Below are 20,027 nucleotides of genomic sequence, written 5' to 3' on the forward strand. Positions count from 1 at the left end.
GGGGAGGGCCGCTGTCCCCGGGGCGCCGGGTGCCGGCGCCCACCGCCACCCCCACCCCCGGGCTCGGGAAGGCGCCTCCGTCCACCTCGGTGCTGAGTAATGGTCTGCCCGGGAAAGTGCTGGCGAGCGCGAGAGCACGTGAGGTCGGGCAGGTAGCGGGGACGAAACTCCCGGCCGGCAGCCGCCGTCTTCTTCCCTCCCAGGTCGGGGAGAGGACTTGCACGACGCGGACGTTTCCCCGATGGGCTTCCTCCTCCTCTCGCAGGGCGCCCCAGTCCCCCAGTCCCCGCCGCCAAACTTCTGTCCCCCGCGTCACTGTTGCGTCTTGCGACGGTCCCTTAGCGGGCCGGGGACGCCGACCAGACTGGATGGATCTGACGGTGGCCTCCGCCGCGCTTAGGCCTCTGTCGAGGGTGTGGTGCTCAGTGTTTTGCCAACGCGGGAGTGGGCCAGAATGCATTCTGTTCCCTCCGCAGCCTCTTGCCCCACCCATGAGAGTCGCTCGGCTACTTTGGGCAATGCTGACGGTTGGAAGCCGACACGGAGGGCTGGGCCAAATGATGCCCAGAAGTAGCCGCGCCTTTAGAGTCTGAAGGTAAAGGTGGACGGATGGCCTCACTCTGCCGTTTACCAGAATACTCTCTGCTTTCTGCACGTTCTGGAAGCGCTGTCAGTTTTTAAGTGGCGAGACTGTCCGAGGGCCCTGCAGCTCTGAGTAAACATGCTCTGAAAATCCGGATCACGGGTGGTTTGTTGACCATAACTGTGTGTTGTTCTGGTGTCAGGGGTTTAGTGCTCAGGCACAAACAGAATTAATTGGCTTGCATCCAAGTTGTTGAGTTTTCATGAAAATCTGTGTTTTGCAAAATTTGTGTTATTTCTGACCGTTACTAGCTTGTTCTGAACTTGTTCTGTAGTCAGCTACTACTCGTAATCTAAAATTTATGCTGTTGCCATAAGAGAGATCTGGTATATCCACAGTCAGAATTGTAGTGATGTTCTCCAACAAACCTGGGATTCGCCTTCTTATCCAGCATCTCTGCGGTGTTACTCCATGGAAGACAAAATGTTTAGATCCAGTCATAAATATTTAACTAAGCTCTAAATCTCTTCTGAATCCACTGAAGTTTGGTGTCAAAGATTAGATGACATGGTCTTTCCATTTTGTTGTTAACTCTTTTTTTAAAAAGCTATCTAGTTCTAACTAGGTTGGTTTTTTTTTAATTTAAATTTTGTTTAAGATTGTGGAGAATGTGTCACAAATAAGATAAATATGTCTATATTACAAAGATTGTAAAAATCACACTGGAAATATTAGATTAAAAATAAACGATGCCATAATTCTTTCTACTCACCTGGAGAACATTATTCTGAATCAGAGTTGTCAGTTTCCTCTCCCTTCAGCAGATTAAAAAATGTCATTATACTCTTATTTGACAAAAGAACAGAATAATAAATAACAGCCTGCATTTTTATATATATAAAGTCACTATATTTAGTGGAATTATTCATTAAGAATGTGCTGAGGCCAGGCACAGTGGCTCAACCCTGTAATCCCAGCACTTTGGGAAGACCAGGTGTGGGGATTGCCTGAGCCCGAGGGTTCGAGAACAGCCCTGGCAATTTGGCAAGACCTAATCTCTACCATAAATCAAAAAATTAGCCGAACATGGTGGTGCTCGCCTGTAGTTCCAGCTACTTGGGAGGCTGAGGCAGAAGGATCGCCTGAGCCCAGCAGTGGGCAACAGAGTGAGACTCCAACTCAAAAAAAAAAAAAAAAAAAGCAAAGAAAAAAAGAATGTGCTGGAAAAAAGTGCTACTCAAGTAGAGTTTGATGTCCCATCTGCCAGTTGAAATATGTGTCACTTACTTTGTCACCTGTAGCTAGTTTCTGTTTTTGTTTCCTGATCATAAGAATAATCTCTGTTTTCTCACGTTTCCCTCTCTTAGCTTGTTGAGTGATTGCCAGATCATGGGCCATGAAACAATCCTAGGAGTGGGAAGGCACAGGGTTCTTACAGGGTGCTCTCTCATAGACTCACCATGAATTTTCTGTATAAAGAATGAATGTAAGTGTAACCAGTGAATATAGTTGAAGTAAAAGTATTGGATGCATTCTCTAAAGCAGTGGTTTTCAGAGTGAGGTGGTATACCACAGAGGATGTACAAGATGATCCACTGGAGTTTAAGAAGAAATACGGCACTTTTTGTTTATATTTTATACATAAAAATACAAAATGATATGAAACTTGATCTTTCTCGTCTAGAAAGTCACAAGTGTCTCCAGTCACTGAATGCGTCATCTGGTCTCATACGAAAAGGTTAATAGCAGCTTCTCCACTAATTCGTTAACATTGATATATTATGATATAGAGGCATACAAGTATCACATTAAGGTTTATATCCAGTTTTTAAGGCTGGGCTCAGTGGCTCAAATTTGTAATCCCAGCACTTTGGGATTTGGGAGGCCAATGCAGGAGGATTGTTTGAACCCAGGAGTTTGAGACCAGCCTGGGCAATATAGGGAGACCTCATTTTAACAAAAAAATTAGCTGAGCATAGTGGTGCAAGGCTGTGTCCCAGCTACACTAGAGGCTGAGGCAGAAGGATCAGTTGAGTCCAGGCGGTCAAGGCTACGGTGAGTTGTGATGGTGCCACCGCACTCCAGCCTGTGACAGAGTGAGACTCCAACTCAAAAAAAACAACAGAAAGTTATATCCAGTTTTAACTAAATGAACTCTCACCAGAATGCCAAGTGGCTTTAAAGGATTTCGTCAAAGAAACTGCAAATTGAATGAAGATAGTATTAATTATGAAAGTACAAGTAACTGAAAATGGCAGAGCTGCCACTTCTAGTATACACTGTGAGATTAAAAAAAGAATGGATCTCAGGCTGGGCGTGGTGGATGTGCCTGAAGTCCTAGCCACTTTAGGAGGGTGAGGCAGGAGGATCACTTGAGCCCAGGAGTTTGATGCTGCAGTGAATCATGATTGTGCCGCTGTGCTCCGGTCTGGGCAACAGAGTGAGACCCTGTCTCAAAAAAAGAAGAAAAAAATGAATCTGAGAAATCCAGCAGTGCTAAGTTGTAAACTCTTTGAAGTCCTATTTACTAACTGCTATTAACAATCAAACTCTCTCTAGGTATGTATTGTTCTTTGAAATATTGACCAGTAATAGGATGACGTCATCCTAATTAGCAAGACGTTTAAAAATATTTTCTAGCACTTGAAGACAAACAGCTTCAGATGTTTCTTTCCTTTTTAAAAAAATCTTTTAATGTTTAAAGTCAGTCTTGTATTTGCCAGAATCTTACTAAAGTAAAGAATAACTATTTAGGAGATTCTTACAGGCAGATTCATAGTCTTAAGTCTAAGTCCTCGTAAGGAAAACATTTATTTTCTGACAGTGGTATATAGTTTACAAATAAATAAATATACAAATATTTGAGCATTTGGCCAAAAATATTTTTGTTTCAATAAGATGAATGGTCAGAAATCTTTGAAGGCCACAGTTCTAAAAAATTGGGATCTTTAATTTGAATTTGAGGGTTTTGGTTTTGTTTTGTTTTGTTAAACTGCTCCAACCGCGTCAGTTATGCTTGCACCTCTTGGCCTGCCTCCATGTGTCTCCAAATTCCTAGCATGATCTTTCTACTATCCCTGCATGAGTTGGCATTAAGGAAATGAGGACTCAGACATCTGAGAGTAGTATGTACCTTCTGAGCAACCTGATGTCAGTGCACAGTTTCCATATATCTCGAATACAGATTGCCTTTTTAAATTTCAGAATATTCAGTAAGCAGCCGTACAAGTCATAGGCCTTTTGTGTACAGATTTGTTCATTTGTCCATCATCATTCATTCGTTCATCCAGCTCTTACCTAGTACCTTCTGAGTGTGAAGCACCATGGCGCACGTTGCAAACAGGTCTTCACTGATCTGTACTATTTTGCATTCTTGGTTCAGGAAACAACTGTTTTCCTCTGACTTTGAGATTAGGTCAGAAATATGTTGTTGGTATTAAGCAGCCAGATTTGAACCCGTGACATTGTTAGAGTTGAAGAAAGGTGAAAATCTCAGTGAAACTCTGCTTCTTGAAATGTAAATATTAATAAGAACCTTGTGAAGACTCACTCTGTAAGCTTAAATATTTCTTAGTACATTTTATGCATACAAAAGAATACAATAAAGAATACCAATATACTGAATGTTAAAAGGAAAATAATGCAACAAATATTCTTTTTTTTTTTTTTTTTTTAAAGAAAGCAGGATTTATTAAGAGGACAGAAAAGCTCCCACAGTGGGAGGGGATCGTCCAACAAATATTCTTAAACCTGCCATAAAACTCAAGAAATAGCATATTGCCAGTAACATCAAGTGTTCATCCACTTTTCGATTCCCTACCTCTGATAGTGGCAGCCATTTTCATGAGTTTTGTACTTCTCTTAGCTGTGTGTTTTTGGTTTTTTTTGTCAATAGTTTTGGCACAAAAGTATGTATAACTAAACTACATATTTTTTGTTTTGCCAGCTTTGAGACATACATATCTCAAATTGGTATGATATTTTATATAGTCTTTTGGAGCTTGCTTTTTTTCATTTGGCATATTTCTCTTCCATCCGTAATGTCCCACATAGTGATAGTTTATTCATTTCTACTGCTTTATTAAAGTTCATTACATAAAAATATTACCACGATTTTCCTGTCAGTGGACATTTGATTGTTTATTTTGTTTGTATTTTGCTATTAAATTGACAGTGCTGTCATGGATATTCCTGCATATGTATCCTGGCACATAGTGGCAAACATTTTTCTAGGACTAAACTTTAGCATGCATCACAATCACCAGGAAGACTTGAAAGCACATTGCTAGACTCCATCCTAGAGTTTAAGGTTCAGTAGGTCTGGAATGGGGCTAGGAATGTACAGTTTTGATTTTCAGGTGAGTCTAATGCTGCAGGTGTTGGCACCATACCTTTGAGAACACCACTCTGAGGTATATATACATAGTTGTTGTTATGGTGTTAGGGTGTGTAAATGTTCAGTTTTAGAAAGAATGCTAAATTGTTTTTCAAAGTCATTAAAGTAATTTATACTCCCATAAACCTCCCCATTGATCCACGTCCTCTCCAATACTTGGTATTGTCAGAATTTTCCATTGTAAATAATTCCTTTCTTCTCCTTAGAGTTAGTTATGACATCTTTTTTTTTTTTTTTTTTTTTTTAGGAGTAAAGCCATTTTAATTTTTAAAATATATTAGGCTAAATTGAGTTCCACATTTGGTTATTAATTGTGATTGGTGTTGCGTAAATCAGCTAGCATAAATTCAGTAAGTATTTATTGATTGTACATTATATAATAAATGTGGAGATTTAAGAAAAAAATGTTTTAAATACATGCACAGGTTTTAATTTTTAGATTTAAGTCACACATGTTACAATTTGAAAATGGTACTTAAAGGCAAATTAAAATGAGTCAGTCCTACTAGGCATGGTATACCATTAATTTCCCGGGGGTAGATAGCTTTCCCTCGTCATGGGGTCTGAAATTTAGAAAGGACTAAGTCTGAATGTAGTATAATATAATCATCTTAATCTTTACTAGATGTGCTTCTCGATTTACTCTGGAAAATGCTTCTCATTCTTAGTGCCTAAATTATTAAAGTAGATTATCTCAGTGACATGGAAACATCAGGTCCACATGGTAGAGATAACAAACACAAAGCAAATTATCTTTATAAGCATGATCGTTTTATAAAGGCTTGGGCTCTCTTTGGCTCAGTATTAGCTCAGTACTAAATAAACTTAGTATAGACCAATTAGGGCTTATATCTGTGATATATAAGATTTTCATTGCTGCTTTTCCCCAAATGAGTTGTTATATAAAAAAAGTAAGTACATGTGCCAGTCTGTGTGATACTGAGTAACTCAAAACTCTTTTCAATGTGGATAACATTTGTATGTTGATATATATTTAACCTGATTTCTAATTCATTTATATAAAATGCAGAGATTTTACTTATTTATTCTTACTTCCATCTTGTATTCTTATAGACATTTTAAGTATTAGTATTGCAATATAATTCCTTTTTATTTGGTAGTGTTACTATGCTTAAATGATTCTAGTTGAAAAACAAATGCCAAGAATGACCCTCCAAATGAAAAACAAGTATATTGGCCCAATTGAAGGGAAACTTTCAAATGTATTGAAGTATATGATTCTTCATATTAATTTTAATTCTGTTTTCTCTAATTGAACACCCTTTGGTTATTTCATTTCAAGGAAATTGTCAACTGCTGGATTGCTAACTGCTAAGATAATTTTATTTGTAAAACTAGTATCTGGAGCTAGGGAGACCTTAAAATAAAAAGACTTCTCCCCTTTACTGCATAAGGAATACAGGTCCATTGTAGCAAATTTGGAAAACAAAATAAAACAAAAACTCACAGTAAGTCAACTATAATTCCATTATGCAGAGTTAGCCCCTTTCTTCGGTGGTTTTGTAAATATCACTTTAGAATTGCATTTATACCATAGACTTTGTTTCTCAACTTAATGTCAGTGGAAGAGATTTAGACTTAAATAAATATGACGAATTCGCACACACAAAAAAGTGTGTCCTAGTTCAACACTCTGAAAACAATGAAAATCTCACTTAGCAGTCAAGAAATATTTGTCAAGGGCCTACCATTAGCCAGATAAGGTATCACTTAGCCAAGAAGATCCTTCCATTTGAACTGGCAGCAGATATTTCCTTGATATCAGGATTAGGGCATCACTCAGAGGTATACTTCTTTAGTGTTCTGTATCCGCTTCACCAAGGGATAGTTGGTCACCTCACCTATACTTGCAGAATTAGTACTAACTTTTTATAGATTAAATTTTTTTAGTGAAACTTTTGGGTCCACGGAGGAAGTGAGATTGGAAGATCATTGTTGATATGGTAAATTGTGTTTGCTACTGTGTTAGGACTGAGTTAAGTGATAATAAAGTAAAGGTTGAGTTCAATTTAAATCTGGACTGTGCTCCTTAGTAGTTTTGCAGCCTACAAGGAAACACCTATTTGCTTTGATTGCCCTGAGAATAGTCGTTGCCTAATAGGATGTGGGATTTTTCTATCACATGGTGAAATTTCCAAGGGAGGTAAGGGAAGATGGCAACAACCTCGCCTTCTGTGAACAAACAACAAACAGGTCTTGAGTTGAACTCCATCAGTTTGTTTCTTTGGGTTACTATGTCATGGGGAAGCCTAATAGAATTCAAATAGATGTTTTTGTTCTTTGTTTTATTCTGCTCTTTAGAACAGAGGTATCCAGTTGAACTTATGTGGTGATGGAAATACTCCATATCTGCACTGTTCAATATAGTAATCATTAGTGTGGCAGTTGAGCACTTGAAGTATGGCTAGTGTAACTGATGAACTGCATTTTAACTTTTACTTAATTTTTTTTTTTTTTTTGAGTTGGAGTCTCACTCTGTCACCCAGACTGGAGTGCAGTGGCTACTCCCGGCCACTGCAGCCTCGACTTGCTGGGCTCCGGTGATCCTTTTGCCTCAGCCTTCCAAGTAGCCGGAATTACAGGCATGCACTCCCACGCCCGGTTGATTTTTTGATTTGTTGTAGAGATGAGGTCTCGCTGCCCAGGCGGGTCTCGAACCAGCGGGCTCAGGCCATCCACTCACCTCAGCCTCCCAAAGGCGCGGGATTACAGGCTGAGCCACCGAGCCCGGCTACTTTTACTTAATTTTAATAATTAAAACTTAAATGGCGTCATGTAGCTAGTGGCTTCCACATTGGGCAGCACACCTTTAGAACATGATGGTTGGCCTTTGTTTCCATTACAAGATGACTGACCCACAGGGAAAACCGAGTCAATCATATGGAAGTAGACAACAGCTTAATTTGATATATTCTGAAAAACAAGTCATATAAAAGCTTATGCTCTACAGAAACATAATATAGACGGATACATTAAACCTGTATATGTTTTATGGTGTGGCCAATAGATAGACATGAATGAAATGCAGAGGGAGAAAGTTGATGTCAGGGCAAGGGAGGGATAATATCTTGTATATCCGAGATATACAAGAAGCAGAGAAAAGAGGTGAAAGAAGGATTTAGAAAATTCTTTGTATATAATAGCCACTATGTCAAGACCATGGATGTGGAAAGGAGATGCTTCTTACCCTCCCCCAGAGCACTTTCCAACAATCAAGGTTGTGTTTCCTCTGCTTTGGTCTGTCTGTTGCTCTTTTGCATTTTTGCTTCTTTCTTCTCTCTCTTTACTCTCTTCATGCTCTTTGCCTCAACACAACCAGATTTGCTTCATGTGCTGCCCTAGGTATTGTGTTTCTCTTTCCTTTCTCCCAGGCATGTGCATATGCCATAGCAGGTAATTCCACACTCTGTTGCAGAGGTGAAAGATGACAGGAAGTATGGGGAACATATTTTGCTCAGGTTTCAGTTATTTATAGCATGCCTGCTGGTTGTAGGACACCACACCAAGTACTTTGCCTTTTTTGTTTCTATTGTGGTAAAATATAGATAACAAAATTATCATTTTAACCATTTTTAAGTGTATAATTTATTGGCATCAAGTATATTCACAATGTGTGTAAGCACCATCACTGTTGAGTTCTAGAATTCGGTCACCATCCTAAACAGAAACTGTACCTTTTAGGAAGTAACTCTCCATTCTCACCTCTGCCCCGGTAACCTTTATTTTACCTTGTCTTTATGAATTTGCCTGTTCTAGGTACCTTCATGTAAGTGGAATCGTATAATATTTGTACTTTTATGTGCTTGGCTGATTTCATTTAGCATAATGTTTTCAAGTTTCATCCATGTTGTCACGTGTCAGAAGTCATTGCTTGTTATAGCTGAGTGATAGTCCACTGTGTATATATATCATATTTTGTTTTCCCAGTCATCAGTTCTGGATACTTGGGTGGTGCATTATTTTTTGTACTCTAGCTAGCTCCCTCTCCATTGTTCTTGCCTTCAACCCTTCCCTAAAATGCCCCAGCTCGCAGCACTTTTCTTGCCTTCGTCCTGTGGATCCTAGAGAAAGAAGTTGGAATCCGCATACTCTGCTCTTGAAAGACTGCACACTCTTATTTCAGCGAGCAACTCCCTTTATGCTATGCTATTTATTTTATTTATTAACTAAGAATTAAGTGTCTGCTTTGCTCCAGTCACTGGTGAACAGAGTACAATGTCATATGACTTCTCTGTGCAGTATTCTTGGGAAGTCCCTTAGCTGGCCATGCTTCATGTTTAGCTCCTCACTGACTTTTTCTAATGACTTTCAGAGGTCCTGATGATGGTGCTACTATCTCGCTCAGCCATCCACAGTCACAGTTCTGACCAGAACACAACATTCCCTTACATGTAGACATTCTCAGCCTGCTGCTTAAGCAGTTGCACGTTTGTCAGACCATGCCTGATTCAAAGCAGGACAGGTCAGTTCATTGTCATCCAGCTATTTGCTGTATTTATGATGTTAGATGCTAAAATCTGGCTTTTATAAAATAACAGTAAATAGTTATTGAATAATAAATCAGGTGGGAAGTTATCTTCTGTAGTAGTTGATGGAGTAAATAATATAACAAACAGCACTAAATAATTTCTCTTCTGAAAATGAACCATTCCTGTCACAAATAAATAACATAAGGACAATGTAATGAGGACTTAATAGGTCTCGGGCACTTTGCTAAGCTCTCATCATGCATGAACTAATTTTATCCTCATAACAACCTGAGGTAGGTGCTAACTGTTTTCTTCATTTCTAGTTAAAACAGTCAGCATAAGGAGGTTATTTGTCTCAAGCTGACAACTAGAAAATGTCAGACTCTAGATTCAAGTGCAGGTCCATCTTCAGAACTGGAGCACTATTTAAGATATGTTGAGATTGTAGATTGGTTTTGGTCAGAGATGATTTCTTATTATTTTTGGAGTTCTGCAATATTAAGCACCAAGTGAATACATGAGTCATAGCAAAGAAAGGGACACTGTCAAGAACCTCTTGAAATCTCTTATGTGATACTTATTTTTTAGTCCTGTTTATAGTGTGATGGCTTTTAATTTGTGGGTGATGAAATTTATTAAATAAGTTGTTCAAATTAATCTGGTGTGTTTACAGGTGGTTGCTGTATATGGAACTTTATCTGATTTGCTTTCTGTGGCCAGCAGTAAACTCGGCATAAAAGCCACCAGTGTGTATAATGGGAAAGGTGGACTGATTGATGATATTGCTTTGATCAGGTAATCTTCACCTTTTTATAAGCTGTCAACAGTGTGCCTTGGCTTCTTGGTGCTATGCTTTTTTGCTTAAGCTGTAGTTTAACCACTGTGGTTAAATAAATAAGAATAGGGTTTTGGCAAGTGTTTACCTAGAATTTACTCTTTGGAATTTAAATCATTTAGATTTAAGGTGTATTGATCAGCTAGAAAACCCTTAGAACATTCCAGTGTACTGATAATCTTTCTGCATAGTTCCTCTGTGGCTATGAGGAATTTCTTCTTTGTGGTATTAGAGATGGACCTCATAAGACATGCAGTTTATAATGTTAAAAATCTAATTGATCTCTAGTTTTATATGCATGTGCTCATTATTAAATTCATTTCCTTGGAATGCTTTGAATTTCATAAGCATTATAGAGAACAGTTTTTGTGAAAACTTGCTAAATATTATAGAATTCTAAGTGGAGATCTCACCAGTGATCCACCACAATAGCGGGCTTGTTGGTTGGTTTTCTAAATATCCTAGGCAGATTTATCTCTTTAAAACAAGAGTGCAGTTCACTTTACTCCAGGGTCAGAGAATTTTGGAGTAGGAAGAGACCTAGCAAAGAAGATGATGAAGGGAACACAAATTGGGTATTGATTATGCCAGTTAGGTTATAATTACTTTGCCTGAGTTATCCCATAACTGACAAAGCATGAGGTTTTTTTTAATTAATGATGTGAAGATAATGATGCTCTAAATTACAGTAATATACCAAGTTTAGTCTCCGTATAAATTCAGATGACCTTTCAATATACTGCTTTTGAAGCTAATCAGTTCTAGCCCCTTCATTTGACAGGAAACTAAACATCTGTGAAATTGAGTGACTTACCCAGGTCACACACCTTAGTAGTTGATTTTTATGAATGAAAAGAAAATGGGTTTTTATACTAATTTGAAAAAGTTAACTGGCATAGGGAACAAGTAGAAAATATTATAGGCTACATTTTGAATACAAATAAATTAGAAAGATTTCTTAGTTTTTCAAACCTTTTGTAAGGATAATTAAGGCACATTGTTGGGTGATCTCATCAACCTTTCTCTTTAACAAACACAGACTCTGCTTCTTCAAAAAATTCAGTGTGTTTCTATGATGTCCTGTAGGAAATAAAAACTTTTACAACAGAAGGTTATAACTTAGGCCTTCTGAGCTGTAAAATATCTGCCTGTTTATTAGTTTTTGGTTCCTATCATTTATTCATACTAATGGTGTGATGAATTGGGGCAGAGGAGGGAGAATATATATACACTGATAATCCAGAATTGTGGGCTGTGTGCAATCATTTATATTTGAGTGTATGGTGGGTGTGTAGTGTGTAAGCATTGATAGCAAGTATATTTCCAACTATATTTTTCCTATACCTAATATGAAAATTTATTTCATTTCCAAAGCATACAGCTGCTGATGATTTAAGAGAGGATCCCAATTTATTTGGGGTAAAAAATTTGAAAAAGTTGACTCTGGCTTTAGTCATATTCTTTGAGCATGATAGGACATTCTTTAATTGATAAGAAAGCTGACTTCACATAATTTATATAGTGTGATTTTTTTTTTTCATTTCAAAACTGCAGGATCTTATTTCTTAGCTTAAATCCAGAGACAGTTAAGTCGGGGGGCAAATAAAGCAAGTATGGATTGGTAGCAAAAAACCTATCTTCTTTATAATTCTAAGGAATAGTTCCTATAATCAACAGATAATTGATGTGATTTCTAGATTTTCATGGTGGCTTTTTAAATTTTGATTTCCCCAGGGATGATGATGTTTTATTTGTGTGTGAAGGAGAGCCATTTATTGGTAAGTGACTTCCTTAAAAGCCCAATTTTGTCAGCCAAAATAAAAAAGATGAAATGGCAAAAAAATTTTAAAGGGGGTTATTAAGCTTAACACTTAAAAAGGTCTTAGCTGGGAGTGGTGGTATGCACCTGTAGTCCCAGTTATTCAAGAGGCTGAGGCAGGAGGATCATTGAACAGTTGGATCATTGAACTGTTGGATCATTGAACAGTTGATCATTGGCAGTTTGAGACCAGCCTGGGCCAACACAGCAAGACACCTGTGTCATTAAAAAAAACAAACAAAAAAGGATATTGTGACTGTATTCAGGTCTTCACACTCTTTGATTATTCACTGAGTGTGTGTGTTAAAGTGTATTTTTTACTTGAGTTATATAACTATAATAGGGTAGTTTTGATTTTAGAAACTACAGCTTTTATTTTGAAATTTTTTCTTGATAGTAATTGTCAGAATTTCTCTAAGTCTTGTATCGCATATTTGTAAGCAGATATTGCTTGTATAAGTAGTGTTTGACAATCCTTCACAGTGATCAAACCAACTACAAAATGACTTGGCATCAGCCACACACACAGGCACACACACTTGATTTGGAAGAGAGCTTTATCTCAAAAGAAAAAGCCTAAAATTTAAATAACATAAATATTCCTTAGCAAGTGCTTGATTTATTTAGACCCATACAGTCACACCCTGAATATTTGTTTCAGTATTGTTGAAAGCGTCACAGTGATTGTATTCGGATTAGGATTGTTGCTCAGGCAGCTGCCAATTTAGAAGTAAGTGCATACTCTTCTCTGTCTCTTACCTGAAAACTGAGTGAAACCTTTTCCTCGTCTTCTTTTATGCCTAACGTGGTCGGCAGGCAGTGGTCACTTAATTGGCTCACGGCATACAAACCAACACAATGAAAAGTGATCAGTTAAGGTTTGGGTTTGTTTTACTGCTGTAAACTCTTGGGTTTACAAATATTTGGTATGTTTTCATCCTCTGCATCTATTGGTGTTTAGAGGATCTTCACTTTTGGCCAGGGGAAATCTCTTCAAGTCCTTTTGCTACAACCCATTAGTCTCTTATAGCTTTCTCGGGATCTAGAATAGCAAGGTGTTCATCTTAACCTTTTCCGCTCTCACACAGATCTGGTTCTAAGGTGGCTCTTTGCTGTGGGATTGTCGTGGTTACTAGGCCTTTCTAGTGGGCAGAGTTGGAAAAGTGGATAGCATTTATATATGTTATATATTATAGGATATAAAGTTTATATGTCATATATAATGTAAGATATGGATAGGTAAAGTATCTCATAAATTCATCATACAGATACCGTTTATATTCAGGATTATAGGAGATTTTTACTTAACCTTATCTATCTGAGATCTGTGTCTCCTTTCTTTCGTGTGAGTAATCCTGATTTTTGGGGACACGGGGCTGATAGAATTACGATGTCACATAATTGCTGATTTACTTCATCCCACACAAAACACACATAAAAGGGTCAGAGTAACAAACCCAGCACTTGACTTACTGATGTGATTACTAAAACTAAACAGTTAAGTGTTTTTTACATATGTTAAATCCTTTCCCCTTACTCAAGAAAACAGATAGTTTCTAGATCGTTAGCCTATACAGCCGTTGTATACTGTACTGTCTCCTGTAACTCCCTCATTCAGTTTTACTTCTTCGGGTGTATTTCATGCTTACCTCCAACCCTTTTGTTGTCTCCAGAGGTTGTCTGAAACCTGTTCTCTAGCAGATTCCTCTCAAAGAACCTATGAGAACAGTATTCTCTGACATCTTGTATGTTGCTACAGTTTGTGACTTCTATACTTGAAAGCCAGTCTGGCTGGACACAAAGTCATATGTCAAAACTTATCAGATTATAAACTTTAAATTTCAGTGTATAGTTTATTGTATGTTAGTTATACCTCAGTGAAGCTGTTGAAAATCCTTGGTTCACGTTTTTTTCTTTGAATATCTTAAATATGTTACTGTATTTTATTCTGACATGAGGGGTTGGTGCCAACAAATTGATCTTCCTTCAGTGATTCTTTTTCCGAGTTTACTCAAAAGATGTTTCTCTTTCTTTAAAGTGCAGTAATTTTAGTAGGAAGAGTATTTCTTGGTATTCCGGGTTTATTTTCTCAGGTATATGGTCAGTTCTCTTAGTATGTAGTTTTAAATATATATATTTTTAATTAACTTTGCCAAAATTAAATATATATAATTGAAATTACATATTTATTTTTCCCCCTTGCTTTGATTTCCTTGCAGGATTCCTGTTGTATGTTAGAGCTAATAAACTTATATACATTTGGAACCTCTGCTAAATCCTTTCATCTCTTTATTCATTTATTTTTGATTATTACAACTTTACTTTTTCACCTTTTGTTTCCCTTAAAGCATCATTTGTTATTTTCATTCACTCTTGTGTTTCTTCTAGTTTAGTCTTCATTTTCAAAATGGTTTTTCTTTTCTAATTTTCTCCTGAGTTCCCTCACTTTATTTCTGGTTTGTGTTGTTATTTTATACGTTGTATTGTTTACTACTATTAGCATGTTCTAGAATATTATAGATTTTACTGGTATGTTTTCATTGCCTACAGGAATGTAATTCTTCTTATTATTTAATACTTGTGTATGATATTTGATCTCAGTCCTTCTCTGTTGGCCATTTTTGTGTGAAATTAGTTTTCCTCAACTTGAGAAGGGAGGGTTGACTTAGGAAAGTTTTTCTAATTTTGTGAAGTATTAAAAACTGCAGGATTCACTTTCTGATATATTCTGGTCCATTAGACCTTCTTAACTTTTATCTGGACTTCTCTTTTTGGCTCTGTTGTCTCTGTTCAACTTGAATTCTTTTCCCAGCATCTTTATCCATATGGGACTTGGTCCTTAGAAGGGAGTTTTGGCAGGTTGGATTTGACAGTTCATTTCCAGCTCCTTCAGATGTTACTGCAAACGACTTTCATCACCCTCTCCACTTGCAGTCCGCTGTTCTCAAGTAGACTTGCTGAGCTGTGAAGTCAGTATCTGCACATTGCTGTGGCATTTTGGGTTCATCACAAACCCTGTTGCTCCTTTCTGGTTTTTTTCCTTCACAGACACTGGGCATGCTGCTCTTTAGCTGTTGGTGTTGGTGGGATTTTCTCATCAGCTGGCATTGTTTTAGATGCAGTCTGTGATTTGGGGTTTTACTGTCCTAGTAGCTCTGGTGTGCTTTTATATATGTATTTGGTTTTTAAAAATAAACCTTTGTCATCTTCCCAGAATCCTCAATCTTAATTTTTTTTGTTATTTTCTACATGTCATCTCTAGATCCTCAGACAGATTCTAAACCACCTGAAGGATTATCAGGATCCCACACAGACTGGCTAACATTAAATGTTGGAGGGCGGTACTTTACAACCACACGGTAGGTGTGTGTCTGTGTGTATTAGAGAAAGAGAGAGAAAACGCAAAAGGGATACTATGTACCATTTGTCCTTTCCTTCAATTTGCTGATTTCCTTGAAAGATACTCAAATGCTGCCTAAATAAGATTAGGCACTGTGGCTTATGCCTGTAATCCGAGCACTTTGGGAGGCTAAAATGGGAAGATTGCTTGAGCCCAGGAGTTCAGCACTAGCCTAGGCAACAAAGCAAGACCTTGTCTCTACAAAAAATTAAAAAATTAGCCAGGTGTGGTGGTGCTCACCTGTAGTCCCAGCTCCTTGGGAGGCTGAGACTGGAGGATCTTGCCTGAGCCTTAGAGGGCGAGGCTGCAGTGAGCTGTGAGGTGTCACTGCACTCCATCCTGGGTGAAGGAGTGAGAACGCAACTGAAAGGAAAAAAATGCTGCCAAAATATACTATGAGATCTGAAACCATTTTTTAGAGCCCTTTTTGAGGAAAAAAGTAAAACATGGTTCACAGGTGTCCATAAAAAGCGTGAATTCAGTGTTTTAGAACATACTTTTTAGATGTTGACTAATATATTCACAATGCAAGTAAAAATTAGCACCACTGAAATATGTAGACTATAACTGCTTATATTAAAGGGATCAGAAAAACGTAAGTTTAAAGTAAAGGAAACTAAAGCAATACTTAAATCAAAGGAAGTGCCAGATTAGAAGGGATTTGATAAATGGCAACTTACTGCACGTTTTTGTTTCCCAGCATTACTCCTACCAGGTTATAGCATGCATCTTTTTGAGAGAGCAGCTGGGATCGAGTATACTCTTGACTTAAATATGTTTGTTTATAAAGACAAATGGAGAAATCAATTTTTTTCCCTGAATTCTTAGGAGCACTTTAGTGAACAAAGAACCCGACAGTATGCTGGCCCACATGTTTAAGGACAAAGGTAAGTGTGACACACAGTTTTCACATTTTATGTGACCTATTTGTATCTGTTTTTACTTTATAACTCCTGACCTGCACTTTTTAATGATATCAGTAATTTTTACAAGAGTTAAGAGTTACAGGTATTTTATATGATTTTTTTCTCATCAATTTCTATCTTTTTTGTTTGTGGGGGACTTTCTTCATTATGATGGGAACACAGGTGTCTGGGGAAATAAGCAAGATCATAGAGGAGCTTTCTTAATTGACCGAAGTCCTGAGTACTTTGAACCCATTTTGAACTACTTGCGTCATGGACAGCTCATTGTAAATGATGGCATTAATTTGTTGGGTGAGTTTTCAATATAATTATATAACTACACGTTTTTGTAAGTTTTGTTTTCACTAAGTAGCAATGTATTTTCATAAAGTGAAAGTGTATCTTTTCCGTTTTTTAGACTTTCACGTGTACGTGAGCGTATATAAGTATAGAAATAGACATAGGCATGAGCAGGCAATCTTTCAGGTAGGTGGTCTTTGTACATATGGGTATATATTTAACCATAAGTTTCAGCTTTAGGTCTTCAATTGATTTAGATTCTATCACAGGAACTTTAAAGAATTTCATTTTGTGTGTGTGTTAATAGTATGTATTGCAAATATATTCTCATACTGTGTTATCTTATTTGATTATAATTTATTCTGTGATATGGAAATTTATAACTTTGAATGTAGTGAAATTTATTAATATTTGTCTGTGTATTTCATGCATTTTATTGTGTTTAAGAAATTCACCCCTACATTGAGGTATTAAGGCTATTAAAACTTAAAAATAGCCGGGCTCGGTGGCTCAGCCTGTAATCCCTGCACTTTGGGAGGCCGAGGTGAGTGGATTGCCTGAGTTCACGGGTTCGAGACCTAACTGGGCAACTTGGCGAGACCTCATCTCTACAATAAATCAAAAATTAGCCGGGCGTGGTAGCGCGCGCCTGTAGTTCCAGCTACTCGGAAGGCTGAGGCGGAAGGAGCGCCAAAGCCCAGCAGGTCGAGGCTGCGGTGGCCGGGAGCGGCCACTGCACTCCAGTCTGGGTGACAGTGTGAGACTCCAACTCAAAAAAAAAAAAAAAAAGACTTAAAAATAAAAATTGAATTGTGATAACTAGTTCCAAGTTATGGGCATCCCAATATATTAAGAAATAGAGAGTCAAGAAGAGGAATCATGCTTGAAATCATGAGACTTGATTAGAGTCTCTATTCTCCAATTTACTCAGAAATTAACTTGGGGAAAGTCTCTCCTTGGGAAAATGGGTATTAGAAATACTCACCGCTGCCTGAGGCAAAGATTTCTGTGAAGGTTCATGGAGATAGTGTAGGCAGAAGCCCTTATAGGACACCGGTTGCATATTTGGGAGCTTACTGGCCTCCAAGTGACTGAGTCTAACTGGACCTGACCTGATGGTAGCACTTGAGGAGTGGTGAGGAGTGTGACGGTCTTGAGGTCACGTGCCTGCTCAACTTCAGCACATTGTGGCCATGTGGGAATGTGGACTTAAGCTGTCAGATCCGTGATTTTTTTTTTTTAGGAGAGAAAAAGTTTATTTAAAAGGTAGATCAGAGGAAAAGGGTGGATCCACCTCTCCAAGATTGGAGAGGGGGCCAGAGGCTGAAGAAGCGCTTTAAAAGCCAGAGCCCTGATTTTTAAAGGTAAGCTATATTTCTAAAATTTCTTTTATTTTTTTGAGTTGGAGTCTCACTCTGTCACCCAGACTGGAGTGCAGCGTCTGCTCCCGACCACCGCAACCTCGAGCTGCTGGGCTCCGGCAATCCTTCCACCTCAGCCTTCCGAGTAGCTGGAACCACAGGCGCGTGCTACCACGCCAGGCTCATTTTGATTTATTGTAGAGATGAGGTCTTGCCAAGTTGCCCAGGTGGGTCTCGAACCCGCGAGCTCAGGCAATCCACTCACCTCAGCCTCCCAAAGCGCGGGATTACAGGCTGAGCCACCGAGCTTGGCTTATGTCTAAAATTTCATGTGAGATTTTCTGCATTTGAAAACTACGTGCTGAACGCATCAGAATCAGCCTGAGGCTTGCTAGCTTACAGTCTCTGTAGTGAAATACAAAACACCCAGTAACTTTTTTTTTTCTTGTGTTGGAGTCTCACTCCATGCCCAGGCTGCAGTGCAGTGGCACATTCATGGCGACCCCAGTGTCGACCCGCTGGACTCCGGCGATCTTCTGCCTCAGCTTTCCAAGTGACCAGAACTACAGGTGTGCGTCACCATGCCTGGCTAATTTTTTTGTGAGTTATTGTAGAGACAAGGTCTCACCAAGTTGCCCAGGCTGATCTAGAACCCCTGGACTCAGGCAATCCTCTCACCTGTCCTCCCAAAGTGCTGGGATTATAGGCTTAAGTCACTGCTCCTGGCGACTCCTCTTTTTTTTCCTTTTTCTTTTTGAGTTGGAGTCTTACTCTGTTGCCCAGGCTGGAGTGCCATGGCACACTCACAGCCACCCCAGTGTTGACCTGCTGGGCTCAGGTGATCCTTCCGCGTCAGAACTATAGGCGCACGCCACCATGCCCAGCTAATTTTTTAAATTACTGTAGAGATGAGGTCTCTCCAAGTTGCCCAGGCTGCTCTCGAACCCGTGAGCCCTTGGCCTCCCAAAGTGCTGGGATTATAGGCTTGAGCCACCATGCCCAGCCTCCAGTAACTCTATATGTTGCCTTGTTAAACTTTATATTCCCTTCAAAATGTACCAGCCGGGCGCAGTGGCTCCCGCCTATAATTCCAGCACTTTGGGAGGCTGAGGCAAGAGGTTTGCCTGAGCCCCAGGGGTTCCAGACCCGCCTGGGCAATTTGGCGAGACCTCATCTCTACAATAAATCCAAAAATTAGCCAGGCATTGTGACACGTGCCTGTGGTTCCAGCTACTTGGAAAGTTGAGGCAGAAGAATCGCCTGAACCCAGCAGGTCGAGGCTACAGTGTCCATTAGCGTGCCACTGCACTCAGTGTCCATTAGCGTGCCACTGCACTCATCCTGGGTGACAGAGTGAGACTCCAACTAAAAAAAGAAATGTATCTATTGCCAAAAGTTGACATTATTTGACCCTTTCAGCTAGTTCCATCACTATGTGTAACTAAATTCTGGTTTTGTTTTTGCTTTGTTTTTTTACTAACAACTATTGCTTTAAATCCTTCAGAACGCTTTTTTTTTTTTAAATTTTAGTCATTCTGCAGAAATTACTGTTGTGAAAATAACTACTCTTATACGCATCCTTTTCTTTTCAGCACCTGTGTCGCTCTGTAGCTTCCCTAATGGCCACCCTCTCCTCTTAAACTGTAGATGTCCTATGGGTTCTTCTATTCCTCCCATTTTAATTTTTTCTCATATCATTAATAGCACTTTGTATCCTCCCAGCCAAGAAAATAACACCAAGAATATCTATCCATGCTATCTTAGACAGCCACAATCCAAGCTATTACCGAGATTTGCTTATTTTTTCTTTTTCATGTTTCTCAGACATTTCTCTTACTTGGTGAGTTCAAAAAGCAGTGCTCTCTACTGGATTTTTTATTTTTATTTTTATTTTTTTGAGTTGGAGTCTCACTCTGTCGCCCAGCCTGGAGTGCAGTG

At 38.7% G+C, this 20,027-nt stretch overlaps 1 protein-coding gene across 2 annotated transcripts in view; it reads left to right on the forward strand.

Moving 5' to 3' along the window:
- The first annotated feature begins 10,140 nt into the window (after positions 1–10,140).
- The window catches only part of KCTD9 (potassium channel tetramerization domain containing 9), a 19,583-nt gene continuing 9,696 nt past the window's right edge, over positions 10,141–20,027 (forward strand). The window contains exons 1-5 of one of the 2 annotated variants that reach the window (XM_008066847.2): positions 10,141–10,264; positions 12,039–12,082; positions 15,386–15,482; positions 16,224–16,410; positions 16,612–16,740. In XM_008066847.2, coding sequence (XP_008065038.1) covers positions 16,383–16,410; positions 16,612–16,740 — 157 coding nt within the window. In that variant the 5' untranslated portion in view covers positions 10,141–10,264; positions 12,039–12,082; positions 15,386–15,482; positions 16,224–16,382. Of the gene's footprint in view, positions 10,265–12,038; positions 12,083–15,383; positions 15,483–16,223; positions 16,411–16,611; positions 16,741–20,027 lie in introns of those variants that run through there. The other variant, XM_021717004.1, reaches the window with a different exon arrangement.

This window comes from Carlito syrichta, unplaced genomic scaffold (genome assembly GCF_000164805.1).
Source record: "Carlito syrichta isolate Samal-C Ts95f unplaced genomic scaffold, Tarsius_syrichta-2.0.1 Scaffold309144, whole genome shotgun sequence".
NCBI classification, from domain to species: domain Eukaryota; kingdom Metazoa; phylum Chordata; class Mammalia; order Primates; family Tarsiidae; genus Carlito; species Carlito syrichta.